The sequence below is a fragment of the Panthera tigris genome, chromosome B3 (assembly GCF_018350195.1).
Source record: "Panthera tigris isolate Pti1 chromosome B3, P.tigris_Pti1_mat1.1, whole genome shotgun sequence".
NCBI lineage: Eukaryota > Metazoa > Chordata > Mammalia > Carnivora > Felidae > Panthera > Panthera tigris.
The window spans coordinates 84,026,982-84,047,652 of record NC_056665.1 but is presented as its reverse complement, the minus strand read 5'-3'; the positions used below and the strand labels follow the sequence as shown (position 1 = coordinate 84,047,652).

Below are 20,671 nucleotides of genomic sequence, written 5' to 3'. Positions count from 1 at the left end.
CATGTAGGACTCAGAAGAACGTGGTATTAGTTTTAGTTTCAATTCTTTCTTATGGTCGTTTTCTTTGGAGAAATCTGAGTATCAGTTTCTTTGTCTGTAAAATATACTACTTAGGATGGACAGGATGGTCTCAAAATACTCCTTTAACTCAAATTTTATATATTTCTCATGGCCATGTTTTACATCATTTTGCATCAACTTAAAAGTTTCTAATTGTCTCAGAAATAAAATGAAAGAAGAACAGGGTTGCTCTTCAATAAGTGAAACTTGTCTTTCTGTGCCTTGTTGTTGCTCTCAGATTTTTAGCATATGAACCACTGATGTTTTGCCTTATTTAGCAATAAAAAGAGACTCCTTTGTACTTTGTTTCTTTTGAAGTTCTTCTTCTCTCCACCAGATACAGCAGCAGCCAGAACCCACAGTTCACGTTGATGCATTCCTTTATGATGAAGACTTTATTGATTCATTATGTGAGGAAGGAAAAATGAGCAGAAACTACTGTATGGTGTGTGGCTCACACCAGACTGCACCTTTAGGTAGGCATTCAAGTATGCAAACTGATGATTTTGTGTCTTTTCTTTACATTTCATGAGAATACAAATTCTTTTTTTTAATTAATTTTATTTTAAGTTTATTTATTTTTGAGAGAGCACTTGCGAGCAGGGGTGGGTCAGAGGGAGAGAGAGAATCCCAAGCAGGCTTCACACTGTCAGCACAGAGCCTGACGTGGGGCTCGATCCCACCAACTGTGAGACCATGACCTGAGCCGAATCAAGAATCAGACGCTTAATCAACTAAGCCACCCAGTTGCCCAAGTATGCAAACTCTTGACCAAGGCATTCAATGGTTTTTGAAAGGAAAAGGCCAACCTCCAACGTAGCCATTAGCAATTATTAAGGTTTAGGGAGGCGAAATAGAAATCTTACCCAGGAAAGTTAGGCCACTTTATGCCTCCAGGGAGGATCTCTCTGCTTTTCACAGAAGTGACTTTTCAGGTCCAGAAACTAATCAGAAATAACTGAGTACAGGGAAACCAACTTATACTTTCCAAACTCACAAGAAATTCATAGATAAACCATAATGTTAATTCATTTACAATGAGAACTATAACTGCAGGGGGGCTGAAATGTTCTTATAAAAGCATCTACTTGAGAAGTCAGATAGGGGCACCTGGGTGGCTCAGTTGGTTGGGCGTCCAAATTCGGCTAAGGTCATGATATCACAGTTCACGAGTTTCAGCCCCACGTCGGGCTCTGTGCTGACAGCTCAAAGCCTGGAGCCTCCTTCGAGTTCTATGTCTCCCTCTCTCTCTCTCTCTGTCTCTTCCTTGTGCTCTCTCTGTCTCTCTCTCTCCCTCAGAAATAAACAAACATTAAAAAAAAAAAGATAGTAACCAGATATTGTTGGATGGGCATGGATTCAGAGGACAGAGATAGATATCTTGGGAGCACCTGGGTGTCACAGTTGATTAAGCATTCAACTTTGACTCAGGTCATGATCTCACCGTTCATGAGTTCGAGCCCCTCATGGGGCTCTGTGCTGACAGCTCAGAGCCTGGAGCCTGCTTTGGATTCTGTCTCCCCTTGTGTCTCTCTGCCCCTCCCCCCCCCTCTCTCTCTCTCTCAAATGTAAATAAACATTTTAAAAAAATTTTAGGGGCACCTGGGTGGCTCAATCGATCAAGTGTCCAACTTCAGCTCAAGTCATGATCTTATGGTTCATGGGTTCAAGCCCTGCATTGGGCTCTGTGCTGACAGCTCAGAGCCTGGACCCTGCTTTGGATTCTGTGTCTCCCTCTCACTCTCTGCCCCTTCCCCACTCACATTCTCTCTCTCTCTCTCAAAAATAAACATCAAAAAAACTTTTTTTTTTTTATTTTTTCTTAAAAAGATGATCTTGAGAAAGAGTTTATTCAGGCCATGATTTGACCTAGTGAAACATCTCCAGTCCATAAGAGAGTACAGCTCTAGTGACAGAAAGTCTCTTGCCTCTCTGCCCCTAAGATGCAACACTTACGTCTCAAATGGGAAGCTAGACTAACCCCATGCTGCTAATATGCTAACTCTTCTGTTAATATACTCTTTGTTCAAATTGGATATGATCATCTAGGCTGTTGCTTTAGACATGCTATTTCAATCTTCCTGGTCACTTAGATTTAGTTATTGCTTATAGTGGCCTACCCCTCCAGGTAAGTAATCTTGTGTTGATATTACTGATCTCAGATAATATCATTGTCAAAAGTTGACTACTACCAAATTTGTAATGTGCTGCTAATACAAATATATTGTATCTATATTATAATGGGGAATTAAACTTCCCTGATTTACTTAAGATTCTATTTTTAGATAGTACTCACAATTTCCATTTGAGATAGTTAAAATTCAAGAATAGAAAAGGACTTGGATAAGAACCGTAAAAGAAAACTAAAAAGTGAATTACAACTATAATACCGTATCAGATCTGATTTGCAGAAGTCTAAAGAAGAGATATGTTTGACACATAGAAATTTGAAAATTACAAAGCATTTTGTGGGAAAATACATGCATTTTCCCATAGAAATCAGGTTGTAAATAGTGACTAGGTGTACAGGCCAGCCCATATAACTACAGTGAATCTGAAAAAACTATCATCTTGTGGAACTCTCCTATGAAAAGGGGCTTGTCTAGCTGTAAGACACTAATAATGACTCTGTAACCCAAGGCAGAAGCACTAATGTTACAAAGAGGGTAGTGAGGATGAGGATTCTAGGCAGAAAAGGATAGTAGTGGTCAAACGCTTTATTTTCTTCCAAGGGATTAGCCTGCCTGCTTCCCATTTTCTTTGCCACCATCTATTACTTACAGCCAAAGTATCTCCCCTTCCTACCATTATATTATGTAGAACATAATATAGTAAGTCTTTAAAAAATATACTCAGGCTCTTCCAGATACTTGATTACACAAACAATGGAGTGAGATGAGCTAGGAGGCTTGTAGCAGTTAAAAAATTGTAGCAATTAAACTCAAATAAAAATAATTTATGGGAATATCTTCGCCTCCCCTCATACCAGCCTCCTCCTGCACTCCAGAACACATTTTAGGTTGGTCAGGGCTGCCACACTGCACAACTCCAGAGATGGTCATTCATTTGATAGTGTGTGTTCTATGCAGTAGTGTGTGGCTGTTCTGTGGTTGCTCTGGGATAAGGGGAGAAAGCCAGATGGTATGGGAGTTAGGAAGCATCCCACAGAATAAGAGTCCTAGGGAAAAGAAGGGAAAAACCAAGGACAAGGAAGTGAGGGGCACAGGGTTAGGGACAGGTTGCTAAGTAGCTGTTCCCTAAATGTCAGAGACTTCATGTTTATTCTTCTCTAATACAGCTCAGAGTGAATGAGTACAAAATTATCACATTAATTTTTTCTAAATAACCTCTGAATGGCCTTTGTTGATGAAGAGAAAAACATGAAATATGCTTTATAGGGGCACCTGGGTGGCTCAATCTATTGGGCATCCAACTTCAGCTCAGATCATAATCTCACCATTTGTGGGTTCGCACCCCACATCGGGCTCTGTGCTGACAGCTCAGAGCCTGGAGCCTGCTTCAGATTCTGTGTCTCCATCTCTCTCTGCCCCTCCCTTCCTCCTTCCCTCTTTCTTTCTCTCTCTCTCTCTCTCTCTCAAAAATAAACATTTTAAAAAATTACAAAAGAGGGGAACCTGGGTGGTTCAGTCGGTTAAGCGTCCAACTTTGGCTCAGGTCATGATCTCACAGTTCGTGAGTTCAAGCTCCTCATCAGGCTTTGTGCTGACAGCTCAGAGCCTGGAGCCTGCTTCGAATTCTGTGTCTCCCTCTCTCTCTGCTCTTCCCCTGCTCATGCTTTGTCTCTCTCTCCCCTTCAAAAATAATTAAAACATTAAAAAATAACAGTAAAAAAAAGAAAAAAGAAATACGCTTTATAAATATGGTTAAAAGAATTAGAAATACAGAAGAGAATGTTTAATACCCAAGTACAATTTGATGTTTATTCTGTTCTAATTCTCCAGGATTTATTTCTCATTCCTTCTCCCTCATGGAATTGAAGTTCATTTATCATCATGTCCTCCCTGATCTGTCGGGAAAGGTCTTGGTTGACGTTGGCTCCAGGCTTGGCACAGTCCTTTATGGGGTAAAGTCCAGCTTGTGGACACACTCAACATTTGGAAAATACTTTCTTCTCCTGCTAGCGACAATTTTGCCTGCCACCATCCAAGGTGACAGCTTGGCTTTATTTATTAGAGTAACAGAATAATGAGGTTAAAATAGTATACTGGACTTGGAATTTCAAAGGCCAGCTCTCTGATATCCTTTACTAGTTTGTCTCTGTGACACAAATGAAGGAATAGCAACAAAACAGAAGCAGGTGACCCTCATAACACTTTGCTGTTTTGCCCATCACTACTGATGGACTGAGGTTTGGTAAGAGCTTTTATTAAAACTTTTATAAAATTTACCTAACCTAGGAAATTGCATATGGCCATAACCAAGTCACTTAACACCCTGGCCTCAAGCTTCTCACCTGTAAATAAGCTAACTAAATGATATCCAAGGACACATCTTGCTCCAATTTTCTGTGATTCAAGTTTGAACGGAGACATTTGTTTCTGAAGTATCACTTCAAGGTGGCTTTTTAAAAAAAATTCAAATCACGAGTATTTCTAATGTTCTTAAATGGTTTTATCAAAAAACTTAAATGTGGTTTCTGGTTGTCATTAGCAGACTTGTTAAAACATGTGGCCAACAGCAGTAGAGACTCATACCAGAAACAGGCACCATCAGTTCCCAGCATCCGTTGCTGCTCTAATCAGAAAGTTAACTCTTTAGTGCTTAGTTTATGTTTTAGTGTTAAGACTTACATTCTATAATTAGTAATGATATCTGTAGTAGAAAATACAGATTGTCAGATGGTTTTGTTTGGAGAACATTAGAGGTTATGATTGTTTACCATATTTGCTCCACTCTTGTCCATTTTCTGATTTGTTGGAAGAGTATATAGCTGAAAGAAATCTGGCTGTGCAGGTATGTGGCAGCGTCAATAAATTTAAACATATTGTCATTTTTCTCCATATTAATATGGTTACCGATTCAACAAATTTTTGAATACCTACATGCGTTCTGTTGAACATATTCTAAAAATCCATCATGAGCTGTGAATACAAATCTGGTTTATGCATGGGTGTTAGTTGATGTAAAATGATACTCAGAATATGATTTGCCTTTCCTTCCATATTATTTTTTTTGTTATTGCAACCAAAAATGGATACGTTATAATATCTAGTCACTTCTTGATTGTTCTTGTTGACTGATTGGTCAGTTATCTTTGGCAGATTGCAGACATCAGACTGACTTCCCTAAGCCCAACAGGACACATCTCCAGCCACCTTCCTCTAGTGTCAGACTGTGCATGATTTTCCATTATATTCCCCACGGGTTAACTCCTTTCTTGATTTCCCCTGATAAAACTTTCCAAGAAATTACAGAAATAGGGTATTAAACAGAGAATCTGTATGTGATCACTTTTCTTACTTCCAACTTTGTTGAATGCACGGTTTTATCAAGAAGAGTAAGAAGAGATCAATCTTTCAAAACATGATTGCTTTTAAATAATAGAAATTAATAAACTACAATCAAGGTCTTGATCAGTAAGAGTCTTTAAGTTCTTGAAGTTGTAAGTTTTACATACACTACAAGTTATTATTTATCTTTCATTTTATTTTTACTTTATTGAATTCCATTTTTTTTTAAGTTTGATTTTTTAAATTTTAGGTAGAAATGAACTCACAGTTAATTCATTTGCATCACAGTGTGTCTTCATCTTTTTCAGGGTTATCTTTACAGTTCAGCACTGCAGCTATATGGAGTAGAATTGAATGGAGATTTTTGCCAGTTGCAGGAAATGGTTATTAAAAAATACCAGTTCACTGACAGAATAAAGGTACCCATTTATTTATTTATTTATTTATTTATTTATTTATGAGGGACAATTGACACAAAGTGTTACATTAGTTTCAGGTGTACAACATGGTGGTTGACAAGTCTGTACATTATTCTGTGCTCACCATGAGCATAGGTACCACCTGTCCCCACACAGCACTATTACAGTACCATTGACTGTGTTTCCTAAGCTGTATTAAAGGTATCCTTTTAAATATACGTTCTGTTATAGGGGCGCCTGGGTGGTTCAGTCAGTTAAGCGTCTGACTTCGGCTTAGGTCATGATCTCGCGGTCCGTGAGTTCAAGCCCTGCGTCGGGCTCTGTGCTGACAGCTTAGAGCCTGGAGCCTGCTTCAGATTCTGTGTGTGTGTGTGTGTGTGTGTCTCTCTCTCTTTGCACTTCCCCTGCTCGCTCGCTCTCTCTCTCTCTCAAAAATAAATAAACATTAAAAATTAAATATGTATATGTATATTTCTGTTGTCTATCTTATACCATAATTTAGCCAAGTTTCTTCTGAATTGGAGTTAGAAAATCTTTTTGAATCTATTCTTGGTTGCTGTTGTGTAGAAATAGGTGGAGTTGACTTAATATTTTAAAACATTAATAAAGATGAATGTAATTATAATTATCTTCCACTCCTATTTCTCTTCCTCCCCAGTGTTATTAGAAAGTGGAATTTTTTTTCTTAATCTCTTTCATCTCCACTTTAGTACAATTTTGGTAGCATTTTTGAACCTCTAGATGTTGGTCAGAAGTGTATTTAATTAAACTCTTATGTTGAAAGTAAGCAAAAAAATTAATGCTCTCAGTTCTTTATCTTCTTTTTCTAAGCTTTCAGGAGGCTTTGTGGATGCCACAGAATGGCAGTTCAAGGGGAATGATGCCCTGGGTTGGGCTACAACAGAAATTTTCTCTTTTTCTGTATGTAAGGGCAAAGATAACCAAAAGGGGGAAAGGAAGTTTTTTGCTTAATGCAGTAATTCTTACCCTTTGACTGACAATCTTATACTTCTAGTGGCAATGCAGGGAAATATTGAGCATCGAAGGCTCTCTGGTGTTAAGGGCAATCTGATGTTGAAAGACATCTCAGTACAATTGAGGTCTAGTCTTCCCCTTTCTTACTGAAGGAAATTTTTTCATGGTCTTCCTCCTTCCAAACTTTCTTTTTTCTCTCTCTCTCTGTCTCTTTCTCATCTTAGAAATAGACAAATGATTAAAGTAAATTTATTGTCCAGTAAAAAAATTCATGGGTTGTTCTCACTATCCCATATTTAGTGAACGAAAACACATTGCTCTTGGATAATAAGAATCACATAATTAACAGTAGTGTCGATTTAATTGGAAATTGAGATTTAAAAATTAAGACCTCTGGAGCACCTGGGTGGCTTAGTTGGTTAAGTGTCTGACGTCAGTTCAGGTCGTGATCTCATGGTTTATGAGTTCGAACCCCACATTGGGCTCTCTGCTGTCAGCAGAGGCTGCTTGGGATCCTCTGCACCCTTTTCTCTCTGCCCCTCCCCCATTCACGTGCTCATTCTCTGTCAAAAATAAACATTAAAAAAAATTTTTTTAATAAGAAATAAAAATCAGGACCTCTGAGAATCATAGTTTATAAATGGACAACCAAGTACTTTATTATTATTTTTTTAAAGAAGATGATAAAGTTATATAAAACATTTACGGGGTGCCCAAGTGGCTCAGTTGCTTAAGTATCTGACTTGATTTCAGCTCAGGTCATGATTTCATTTTGTGAGGTTGAGGCCCAAATGGGGTGCTGTGCTGACCTCACAGAGCCTGCTTGGGATTCTCTCTCTCCCTGTCTCTCTCTGCCCCTCCCCTGCCCATGTGCATGCTCTCCCTCTCTCTAAATAAATGAACTTAAAAAAAAAAAAAGCATTTATTTACATTTTAAAAGATTTTTACCCCTTACTTTTCAAAGGAGTATATGTGGATGCATGCCCATCCCACATACTTTCCCAGCTTATGGCTTCGGTGGCTATTAGTAACCCAATGGCAGAAAGCTGTTTTTATACCGTTTTATTGGCAAACTTCACAGTTTCCTTCCTTGATGCTAAAGATAATTGTTGTGTTTGAGAGGCCCTAAGATCAACAGAAAGGAATTGTAGGACTATTTTTTATAGTATCTGTTGAAATCCATCCACCCTTTAAGGCTCAGTCTCTGTGTTTTGTTTTGTTGTAGTTTGTGTTTGGTCTTTTTTGACAGGACTTTCCTCAGAAGTCTAAGAATCCTTGGTTGTCTGTTCATACTTGAAAGTGAGAAACAAAAAGGCTGGTTGAATTTCTCAGCACTTAGGTGGGGATTCTGAGCACTGTGGGCTTCACTGTTGAGTGATCTTGTTTGGGTAGTTAATTAGTTGGGGAATATCTGATAAAGTAGCTTAAGATCTTTCCTCTTGGGCTGGTCTGATTGCCCGGAGAAAACCTTTCCAGTCTCCTTACTAAATGGCAAACAACATCCTGGGGACTGAGGGATAGAGGAAAAGAATTGAGACGTGAGGGATTCACAGCATCCTGTCTGCGTTATTTCCTTACTTCCCTTGTTTTCAGTACATTAGCCTTTTTTTCAGCTAGTCCTGATATCCCCTGACCCAGACACCTTTGCATTTTATCCTTTGCAGAGAATAAACCTCTGTTGCTGGGGCAGGGCAGAGGTGTATAGGGGTCTGGGTGCTTCTAAAACTGACTTTCAACCAAATTACCTTATTTTTAGCATTTGTCTGTACTCCTTCACCCAGAAATGCCCAGTACCACCAAATATAAGCCTTTTTAAGATTCTGTAGTATAAATCAAGGCTGGATCTTTGCTTTCTATATGTCTAGAAATATATAGAATATATGTATATTATAGATATATATGTGTTTATATATAGATACATATTTTTATTCTATATAAAATTATAGATATATGTATAGAATTATATATATAACTAAATATGTAGAATTATAGATATATATAGAATATTTAGAATTATAGATACATAATCTACTTAGAAATCAGATTTTTCTGGTCCTAAATTCCTTATTAGTTCCTCTTTTTTTCCTAACATACTAATTTTTTTTAGATTTTATTTTAAGTAATCTCTACACCCAACATGGGGCTCGAACTTACAACCCTGAGATCAAGAGTCTCATGCTCTACCAACTGAGCCGGCCAAAGCACCCCCTTAACTTGTAAATTTTATGTCTGTTGTTTGCTTTCCTATTCTCTTCATCCTTGTAGGTATACATCTTCTTTTCTAAAAACCCTATATTTTTATTATAATGGGGTTTCAGGAAAGTACTAGAGTACATGCCATGTGTCTTACGCACTTTATGAAAAGACCCATTGATTTAAATTCTTCCCTTTCTTTTAGGCTAAAGGTGAATTTTCCTTTATTCATATCTTGCTTATTCCTTTGATAGGATTTAGAGTTACCAGCATAGCTGTTTCATCCCATTACTAGATTATAAAGTATTTGAGTATAGATATTGTATCTCATTCATCATGTTATATCTCCTTGCATAGTATCTCATATATAGGAGGTGTCCATTAAAAATTGGTTAAATTGATTTTGGTTGCCTTGTGGCCTTTGCCTTGTTAGCATTCCAGTTTGTCCAGAGCCATTTTGAGGGGTTGCCCTGGGACCTCTATTGGTTGCCATAATTAATTGATCCACCATAATTTTTTACCCTATCTGTGGGATGAGGTGTGAGAGAGTGAACAGAGATAGGAAAGAAAAAGAGGATATGAGAGCTATACTATATCCATAGGTTAATTTGCATACCTATTTCACATCTCAGCAACATGTTTAGAAAGTTTAAAGTGAGGGGCGCCTGGGTGGCTCAGTCGGTTAAGCGTCCGACTTCGGCTCAGGTCACGATCTCGCGGTCCGGGAGTTCGAGCCCCGCCTCAGGCTCTGGGCTGATGGCTCAGAGCCTGGAGCCTGCTTCCGATTCTGTGTCTCCCTCTCTCTCTGCCCCTCCCCCGTTCATGCTCTGTCTCTCTCTGTCTCAAAAATAAATAAACGTTAAAAAAAAAAATTAAAAAAAAAAAAAAAAAGAAAGTTTAAAGTGAGGGGAGCTTGGGTGGCTCGGTCAGTTGGGTGTCAGACTTTGGCTCTGGTCATGATCTCACAGTTCATGGGTTCGAGCCCCACATCGGGCTCTGTGCTGACAGCTCAGAGCCTAGAGCCTGTTTCAAATTCTGTACCTCCCTCTCTCTTGCCCTTCCCCCACTCATGTTCTGACTCTCAGAAATAAACGTTCAAAAAAAAATTTTTTTAAGAAATTTTAAAGTGAGTGTTTTCTAAGTGTGTTCAGGAACAACATGTCAAAGGTGTGGTTCAGAGACTATAGACCCACTTAATTTAAATTATTTTAGTATTTTTACTACTTAAAGAATAAAATATGTTAAGAATCAGGGGTGCCTGGGTGACTCAGATGATTAAGCATCTGAATTGATTTTGGCTCAGGTCGGGATTTCACAGTTCAGCTGGGCATCTGACTTCGGCTCAGGTCATGATCTCTCGGTTAATGGGTTTGAGCCTTGTGTCAGGCTCTGTACTAACAACACGGAGCCTGCTTGGGATTCTCTCTCCCTCTCTCTGCCCCTCCCCTGCTCATGCTCGCTCTAAATAAATAAATAAACAAACAAATAAATAAATAAATAAATAAAACTTAAAAATAAATTTTTTTTAATATGTTAAGAATCAGACTCTACAACATTCTGAACACTATTTATTTGTAAGACCAAAGAACTCATATGATACAAAATAATTTAACTTTTTCTCTTCTTTTTAAAATGAAAAGAGGTTTGTTCTGGGGCATCTGGGTGGCTCAGTTGGTTAAGCCTCTGACTTCAACTCGGGTCATGATCTCACAGTTCGTGAGTTCAAGCCCTGAGACGGGCTCTGTGCTGACAGCCTGGAGCCTGGAGCCCACTTCCAGTTCTGTGTCTCCCTCTCTATCTGCCCCTTCACTGATCACACTCTGTCTCTCTCTCTCTCTCTCTCCAAAATAAATAAACATTAAAAAAAAAATTTTTTTTTAAAGAAAAGAGGTTTGTTTTGCTCTTCAGAAAATAGATGTTTTCTCTTGTTATCTTTCCTGTGCTCTGTAAGATTTGTTGATTCTGGTCTAGTTTAATTTTTTGAGGTATATAGTTTTTATTTTTTATTATTAAGTTTTTTGTTCTAATTCCAGTATAGTTAACATACAGTGTTATATTAGTTTCAAGTGTACAGTATAATAATTCAACAATTCTATACATTACTCTGCGCTCATCATGATAAGTGTACTCTTTAATCCCCATCACCTATTTCACCCATCCTCCCACCCACCTCCCCTCTGCTGACCATCAGTTTGTTCTCTAAGGTTAAGATTCCATTTTTTACTTTGTCTCTCTCTTTTTTCCCTTTATTTGTTTTCATAAATTCCACACTTGAGTGAAATCATATGGTATTTGTCCTTCTCTGACTTATTTCACTTAGCATTATACTCTCTAGCTCCGTCCATGTTATTGCAAATGGCAAATTTCATTCTTGTTTATGACTGACTAATATTCCATTGTGTGTGTGTGTGTGTGCGCGTGTGTATGTGTGTGTACATATATATGTATATATATGTACACACACATACATATACCACCCCTTCTTTATCCATTCATCTGTTGGTGGACACTGGGACTGCTGCCATAATTTGGGTATTGTAAAGAATGTTGCAGTAAACATAGGGGTGCATGTATCCCTTTGAATTAGTGCTTTTATATGTTTTCAGTAACTACCCAGTACTGCGAGTAATGGGTCATACAGTAGTCCTATTTTTACCTTTTTGAGGAACCTCCATACTGTCTTCCACAGTGGCTGCCTCAGTTTGCACTCCCACCAGTAGTGCATGAAGGTTTCTTTTTCTCTACATCTTTGTCAACATTTGTTGTTTCTTGTGTTTTTTATTTTAGTCATTCTGACAGATGTGAAGTGATATCTCATTGTAGTTCTGATTTACATTTCCCTGATGATGAGTAATGTTGAGCATCTTTTCATGTGTCTGTTGGCCATCTATACGTCTTCTTTGGAGAAATGTCTCTTCATGTCTTCTGCCCATTTAATTGGATTATTTGGTTTTTTGGTGTTCAGTCTTATATGTTCTTCATAGATTTTGGATGCTAACCCTTTATCAGATATGTCATTTGCAAATATCGTTTCCCATTCAGGAGTTTGTCATTTAGTTTTGTTGATTGTTTCCTTTGCTGTACAGAAGCTTTTCATTTTGATATAGTCCCAATAGTTTATTTTTGCTTTTGTTTCCCTTGCCTTGGGAGATCTATCTAGAAAGATGTTGCTATAGCCAGTGTCAGAGAAATTATTACCTGTACTCTCTTCTAGGATTTTTATGGTTTCGGGTCTCACCTTTAGGTCTTTACTCCATTTTGAGTTTATTTCTGCATATGGTGTAAGAAAGGGGTTCAGTTTCATACTTTTGCATGTAGCTGTACAGTTTCCCAACACCATTTGTTAAAGACACTCTTTTTCTTGTTGCATATTCTTGCCTCTTTTGTCAAAGATTAATTGACCACATAGTTGTGGATTTATTTCTGGGTTTTCTATTCTGTTCATTGATTTAGGTGTCTATATTTGTGCCAGAACCATACTGTTTTGATCACTCCAACTTTGTAATACAACTTGAAGTGTAGAATTGTGTTATCTCCCGTTTTGTTTTTCTTTTTCAAGTTTGCTTTGGCCATTTAGGATCCTTTGTGATTCGATACAAAATTTAGGATTGTTTGTTCTAGTTCTGTGAAAATTGCTGTTGGTGTTTTGATAGGGATTCCATTAAGTCTTGCTTTGAGTAGTATAGATATTTTAACAATATTTGTTCTTCCAGCCCATGAACATGAAATGTCTTTCCATTTCTTTGTGTCATCTTGAATTTCTTTCATCAGTGTTTGTTTTCAAAGTACAGGTCTTTAACCTCCTTGAATAAATTTATTCCTAGGTATTCTATTGTTTGGGGTATGAGGCATATAGTTAAAAAAATTTTTTTAATTTTTTTTTTAGTGTTGATTTATTTTTGTGAGAGAGAAACAGAGTGCAAGCAGGGGAGGAGCAGAGAAGGGGGAGACACAGAATCTGAAGCAGGCTTCAGGCTCTGAGCTGTCAGCACAGAACCTGAGCCGAAGTCGGACACCCAACTGACTGAGCCACCCAGGTGCCCCTAGGCATATAGTTTTTAAATAAATTATCTTGTTAGCTTTTTTAGATAAATAATATATCAAGTAAATTTTAGATGAAAAGTTAGACAAAGCCAATAAGCATATTAACATTTTACAATGTATCAATTACTTTTATTGTTTTTATATGATCCCATTTGATTCTGTGAATCGTAATAGATATATTCCAATTTATTTATGAGGATACTGACTGCCTAAGTATACAAACTCCATTGATGATGGAGCCAGAATTTGACCCTAGGGACTTTGACTCTTAACAGTTAATGATATAATCATAGTGAGAAAAAGCTCTGAACTGGAGATTAAAAGACTATAATTATATGAATAAATTTTATATATGTATATATGTATAAATAAATCCATCTAAAACAAATTTTCACAAGTTTATGGTTTTCATTAGATATCAAGTATCTCCCCTAGACAGTACTATTAAATATACTGTTCTTTCTCCCATTTTAAGTCGGTTAACTTCTCATATTGCCTCAACAACATCATTGAACCAATAAATATTTCTTCTTTGGTTATATGATACGGTATCTTTGTTTTCTTAAATGAACTCATTCTTCTTTAGGTGCTTCATGCAGACATCTGTACCCAAGGTTCACTTCTGCAAAATGCTGATGTTATTATAATGAATAACGTCTTCGAATATTTTCTTGATGAGGCAGAACAGGCCAGGTATGTTATTTATTCAAGCAAGAATCTGTCAAACTATATTCAGCAAAGTATGAAAAGGGGTTAGTGGGGCGCTTGGCTGGCTCAGTCAATCAGGCAACTCTTAATGTTGGGGTTATGAGTTCAAGCCCTACATTGGGTGTAGAGATTACTTAAATAAATGCATATTTTTTTAAAAAAATAAAGGATTGATAAAGTAGAAATACTTTCATATTAAACTATTTTTTAAAACAACCTCAACAAGATTATATTAACAAGGAAATGCATTATGTATAAAATAAAAATAAAGTTTGATTGTCTAACTTTGTAGAATATCACATCTAATTTGCAGGGGGGAGGGTATATATAAAATTATATCATGACTCAAGCACCTGCTTAGCAATCACAGATGCAATAAAATATCTATTCCCAGTGGGCGTTTATACTTACTCTTTTCTGTTTTATTTTCTTTGAAAAAACATCTCATGTGCTATTCTATCACAAAATGATGGGAATTAATTTTTGTGAGCATAAAGCAAGATATAAGAATATTCACCAAAATAGTGCTTAATTATCAAACTAAAAATATTTTTAAGGTGGTAATAGTTGGTTCCTAGAGTTATTCCACTCTTCAGGTAATGGAAAAATCAGCAAATCTGTTACCACTTTTTTGACTTCTCTGCCACAGTTTGATGTTTTTTTGATCCATCAGGACCAGTAGGTTCCTCTAATTGGAAAATTCCTATGGTCCATAGTCTGAGACACTGATTTTTCTGGCTAGTTAGGATTGCTGGCTTTTTATTTATCATAATGGCATATGTGTACTCTAGATGCAGGAAAGCTCCTTTCTATATGTATGAAAGGGAATTATACAAATGTTTGGATTAGTGTACCAATAAGGTTTCTACTGCAGAGAAATAAAAAGGCATATAGTTACAGACCATAAATAGTTATTACTAAGTGGACTCTCAAATGGCTAAACCTCTTCATCCTGCCACCCTTTTACCTTTTACCTTCACCCTGCCCCCAACTTTCTCCCTCCCTCCCTCCCTCCCTCCCTCTCTCTCTCTCTCTCTCTCTCTCTCTCACACACACACACACACACACACACACACACACACACACACATACATATATCCAGAGGGTTGATGGGGGGTGGGAGGGAGGGGAAAATGGGTGACGGGCATTGAGGAGGGCACCTGTTGGGATGAGCACTGGGAGCACTGGGTGTTGTATAGAAACCAATTTGACAATAAATTTCATATTAAAAAATATATACGTATATCCATACCCATTACTAGTAGGTTAAGGTCACTATGAAATTAACAATTTAAATATTTTAAAAAGAAACTAGTTCAGGGGCGCCTGGGTGGCTCAATGATTAAGCATCCTACTCTTGATTTCAGCTCAGGTTATGATCTCATGGTTCGTGGGATCGTCAGGCTCCGTGCCAGTTGTGGAACCTGCTTGGGATTCTCTCTCTCCTTCTCTATCTGCCCCTCCCCTGCTCACATTCTCCTCTTTCAAAATAAATAAGTAAACATTAAAAAAAGAAAGAAAGAAACTAGTTCAACAGAAAGCTAATCATATAGTCAAAGCTCAGCCACAATGAGTGACAATTTTTGGTCACAGGCTAAAGACCAGAAACACAACATGAGCAAAGTTGTTTTAATAATGGTGCTTTCTTTAAACTTAATTTCCAGTGGACAAAGTATGATTAGCTCTTTACCTTTTTAAGTTAATGACCAGTAGCCAAAACATTACATGATTGTTGGAGAATGAAATATTAACCAGGTTTATGTTGTACAAGAAGTTAAAAGAGAAAAACACCTTAAAATCTTTGGAGATTCATTGTAGAAAGATTTAGACTACTGAAGACTGGTGAAAGCTACTGGTGAACTTGATATTGGAAATACTGCTGAATGTTTGGGCTGTTTTAAAAGCTTTCTTGGTACATTCAGTCACAAACTCTCATTGTTCAGTGAATAGGTTTTGGCCACATATGTTGGTTCGGTCATTTCTCCTAAATTAGTCTAGTGCAATGAAGTCTAAATATATGCAGGTTATAGTCATGAATGACAGTATATAAGAGAATGTTTAGAACACATAGTAAAGTATTCTGACATTGGAATCATTCTGAAGAAACTGATCATTTAGCTGTATTAATTCTGTATTGTACTAAGTGAAAAGGAACAGATGGCATTACATATAGCCTCCAAAGACTTGTAGTCTTAATTAGAATCTGGGACAAGTGGGATGATATTGCTATAGGAGTTAGTATATAAGAGAAAACAGAAATATATCATAATAATAGAAAATGTGTACTCAGGAAAGTCTGAGGCTTCAGAATAAGTTAGATCTCATTGCAGGGTAACACCCCAGATTTGTAGAGTAATTGTTAGTTTCAAAGGTGCCTCAATGCATTTTTTTATTAGGTAAAACAGATACAACTCCTACAGTGACAGCTTACCAGTATTTTGAGAGCCATGACCAACCGTGCCAATTTACTCAGCTTCTTCATTCTTATTAAATAAACTTGTAAAATACATCATTTTTAAGGCACCACATCAAAACAATAGCTCTAACCCAAGCACAGGGACTGTTACCAAGCACTGCTACATGATTTTAGATCTAGCCTAAGAAAAAAGAACATTTGTATCATTTTGCCTAATAAACTCCAGAATACTAAACCTAATAAATTGTTGTAACTAAAATAAATACAAATGACACTGCTGCCCACGTGCCTGTTGCAAGGGATGCCCATCCCTGCTTTGCTGACCATCGCTCCCCAGTAGCGGGGTGCACTGTCGAGACTCGTGTACATGAGAATCCAGTTCATGTCTGCATTAAAGTGAGTCAGAACTGCTCAGGTGTTGCCCTCTGGCACATACATATGTACATGGTATTTCGTCGTGCTTTCAACCAGGCTGGCCCCACTAAACCATATTGTCCAGAAGTCTTTCCATTAAATATTTTTGACAACCAAATAAAGTATGATTTCACTCTTGATGTTATTTTTAAAAATGTAATCTACATATTCTGCTTTATTGTTAGCTTTTTCTTGGTTTCTGGCTTCTGTGGCCTTTCTCCACGTCCCTTTCCCCTCTCTGCCTCTCCCCAGCCCTTTTCCATCCGCAGATCCAGTTTTGACACTTCATCAAGAGTTTAAGGGGCGTTAACTGCTGATCCACCTTTACCTTGTGTATTGGTCCTGAGAACTGAGTTTTTGCCTTACAGTACCTGGTAGTAACACAAATCCCCATCTTGCTAAATCTCTTCAATACTGAACTGAAAAATTTCCCAATTTCTAACTTGCTGCTATAATCCTGTTTCCTGCAGGCAAACACTTTTGCCCACCTGGATTTCTAGGTATTGCTTATGCTGCATTTTCTCTTGTCATTTTCTTTTTTTTTTTTATGTGTTCAGTATCTGGTAAAACCTAAAATACAAGTTTTTAATATGTTGCAGAGCCTGGGAATATATCAGCCATAATGTAAGGAAACAAGGATCCTTATTAGTAACAGTACCAAGCCTTGAAGATTCTCTGTCAAGTCTTCAGGTATGTAAGCCTCTTTCCCAGCGTTTTTATTGTCAAAACTTTTCTTCTACTTTTTTCTTTTTTTTTTTTTTTAAACATTTTTATTTATTTTAGAGAGACAGAGCATGAGCAGGGGAGGGGCAAAGAGAGAGGGAGACACAGAATCCGAAGCAGGCTCCAGGCTCTGAGCTGTCAGCACAGAGCCTAACTCAGGGCTCAGACCCATGAACCATGAAATCGTGACCTGAGCTGAAGTTGTCCGCTTAACCGACTGAGCCACCCAGGTGCCCCTCTTCTACTTTTTTCTGGTAGCTATTACAATATTCTGGAAATGCTTTTTCTGGATATAGTGACATATGATTGAAAGAATGCAAAAGCCTATGGCTTAAGAACTGGTTTGTAGTTTTTTCATTGACCTCAAGAGCTCAGAAATTATAATTCTTATCTTGGTATTGATTCCTTTGCTTCTCCACCTGGTTTTTCCAACTGGGGGGTTACAGTTTTAGGTTAACAAATGCTCTTAAATGTTTGTAAGAAGCTTAGAACACCCACATCATAACATTTCCCTTAGAACAAAAGGAACAGAGTTGTTCAAGGCTTCTAGAATAAGATATGTAGATTGGAGGTCCATGTACTCTGTAGTTTGGAATCTTATGCAGTCCACTTCTTTGTTCCTCAGATTCTCCATATAAAATAAGCCCAGAGCACCTGAGTGGCTCAGTAGGTTGAACATACGACTTTGGCTAAAGTCGTGATCTCATCATGGATTTGAGTCCCATGTCTGGCTTTGTGTTGACAGGGTGGAGGCTGCTCTGGATTCTCTGTCTACCTCTCTCTCTGCCCCTCTCCAACAGGCTTTCTCTCTCTTTCTCAAAAATAAACATTTTTTTGAAAAGGACAGATTTTAAAAAATAAAGTAAATAAGGCCCATACTTACTAAGTTTCAACCCAATAAATTGACCTTTATATAAAGATTCATTAGTATTTATAAAGTTCTTAGAGACCCCCAGATGAAAGATACTGTTGTATTTCTCAATAATGGAGTGCTATAGTTTTTTTTAGTAGCGCTTTCCTTACCTATAAGCACTGCCAAATTTAAGTATCTATTTCTTCCTTAAAAAAAGATTAAACAATCATCAATAATACTGTAAGAACTTTTTGTTAATCATCTAAATTACAAAAGTAATTCATGTTTGCCATAAAAAGGGAAATAATCCTGAGATATATTTAAAAAAGATGTTAATCTCCCCATTCCCTCCATTTAATTCTTTTCTGGAGAGACCCATCTCATGAGTGGTATAATCCTACCATACTTTTCCATACTTATAAAAATGTGTCTTTTAAACATATGGTCTCCAATTTATTATTTCTATATAGGTTTGAAGTAACTTGGTGAATTTTCACTTAACAAAATAGTAATTTTCACGCTAAATATGTAAATCTGTCTAGATAACCACTGGAAATTATTACTTAAGAATACATAAGTATTTATACATAAATTTATACATAAATTTTTTAATAACTTTATTGCTTTCTTGTTTAATGAATCTTCTTTAACCAGATATATTCATTGGTGGCTCTAGAATTTCTGTGCCATGCAGACTCAAGTTTACAATGCAGAGGAAGGTGGGGGGAGCAGATAAAAGTTATGGGGGGGGAGTAGATTAGCCCCTCTCATGTAGTCCCTTAGCACCATCACTGTGTATGTATGAATAGTTTTTTCTGTTCTCTGTGTATTCTCATTGTTCTAGTCTTTTATTGTTTAAACCTAATAATAATTATTAAACTAGTTACATTAAAAGAATTACTCTATTCTGCATTTTCTTTTTTCTTTCAAGTTCCAAAATCATAGTAAATTAAATCCTGAATCCGCAGACCTGCCATGTAGAACAGCAAAGAATTATTCATATGAGGGGCACCTGGGTGGCTCAGTCAGTTGAGTGTCTGACTCTTGGTTTTGGATCAGGTCATGATCTCATGGTTTCATGAGTTCGAGCCCTGCGTCAGTCTCTGCGCTGGCAGCACAGAGCCTGCTTGGGATTCTCTCTCTCTCTCCCTCTGTGCCCCTCCCCCACTTGCGCTGTCTGTGTCTCTCTCAAAATAAATAAATAAACTTTAAAAATATTGTTCATATAACACTATGTAAACTTAGTCCTGCTCATTGTAAAAAAATCTCTTGTATTCAGTTACTTAGTTCATCATGATTTCTTGAGTTCCAGAGAACAGGATCATTCTGCAGTTTACATGTGTTTTTATAATCTTTCTCTTCCAGATTAATATACAGTTATCTCCCTGGGTTGAAGAGGTACCATTGAACTACGATGTATACCCAGAAAAGCATATTGACAGAGAAGCTCTTGAACAAATTCATTTGTATAAGATTCTGTGACATTAAAATAGTCCTATCTCAGTGTAATGTTTTGTGGTGTATATTACAAATTAATTTTTTAAAAATCTCCCCAATACCCTAACATATGTTTCTGTATTTTCCTTTCTAGTCTTTGTATATATGTTTACATATTTGTAAATAGTTATATGGGTATATATAAATATACATAGTTGTGTATAGACACATAGTTGTGTCTCTATACAAGTTTAATTAAATATCGGAATATTTTTGGTTTTCCCATTTCTTTTATCTTGTTTAAAACATAAATATAGGGGCATCTGGGTTGCTCAGTTGCTTGAATGTCCGACTCTTGATATCAGCTCAGGTCATGATCTGAGGGTCGTGAGATGGAGCCCAACGTTGGGCTCCACGCTGAGGGTGGAGCCCGCTTGGGATTCATATTCTCTCTCTCTCTCTCCCTCTCTCTCTCCCTCTCTCTCTCCCTCTCCCCCTCCCTCCCTCTCCCCCTCCCTCCCTCCCTCCCTTTGCCCCTCTCCCCCTCTTTCTCTCTCTCTCTCAAATAAATAAACAAACAAACCACATAAATATGTCTTTCTTTAGTCACTAACTCTGCATATCAATCCAGATAGGACAAAAAAGATTAGAAGGTGTTTTTATCACAAAAGAAGGGTAGAGGGGAAGAAGGTAGGTTACATTAGATCCCATTTATTAGATTTCTATTCTGTAAGATTCCTTGTATACAGCTTTATGTGAAAAGGCTAGCACAAGGACTAAAATAAAAAATAATTAAGATACTTATAGCTGTTATTTGTATAACTATTTTATACATAATTAAATGTATCGGTTTACTGTAATAGCATATATTTAGGCACTTAAATTTCAAACATAACAAACAATACTAATGCAGCAAATACATAAGATACAAATAGTAATCACACATGAAAAAATAAGT

At 37.1% G+C, this 20,671-nt stretch overlaps 1 protein-coding gene across 2 annotated transcripts in view; it reads left to right on the top strand.

Annotated features, from left to right (window-relative positions):
* Positions 1–19,867, top strand: part of LOC102959051 — a 41,886-nt gene extending 22,019 nt beyond the window's left edge. The window contains exons 3-8 of one of the 2 annotated variants that reach the window (XM_042989564.1): positions 404–536; positions 4,023–4,144; positions 5,840–5,950; positions 13,749–13,855; positions 17,300–17,390; positions 19,642–19,867. In XM_042989564.1, coding sequence (XP_042845498.1) covers positions 404–536; positions 4,023–4,144; positions 5,840–5,950; positions 13,749–13,855; positions 17,300–17,390; positions 19,642–19,758 — 681 coding nt within the window. In that variant the 3' untranslated portion in view covers positions 19,759–19,867. Of the gene's footprint in view, positions 1–397; positions 537–4,022; positions 4,145–5,839; positions 5,951–13,748; positions 13,856–17,299; positions 17,391–19,641 lie in introns of both variants that reach the window. The other variant, XM_007073740.3, reaches the window with a different exon arrangement.
* Positions 19,868–20,671: the final 804 nt, after the last annotated feature.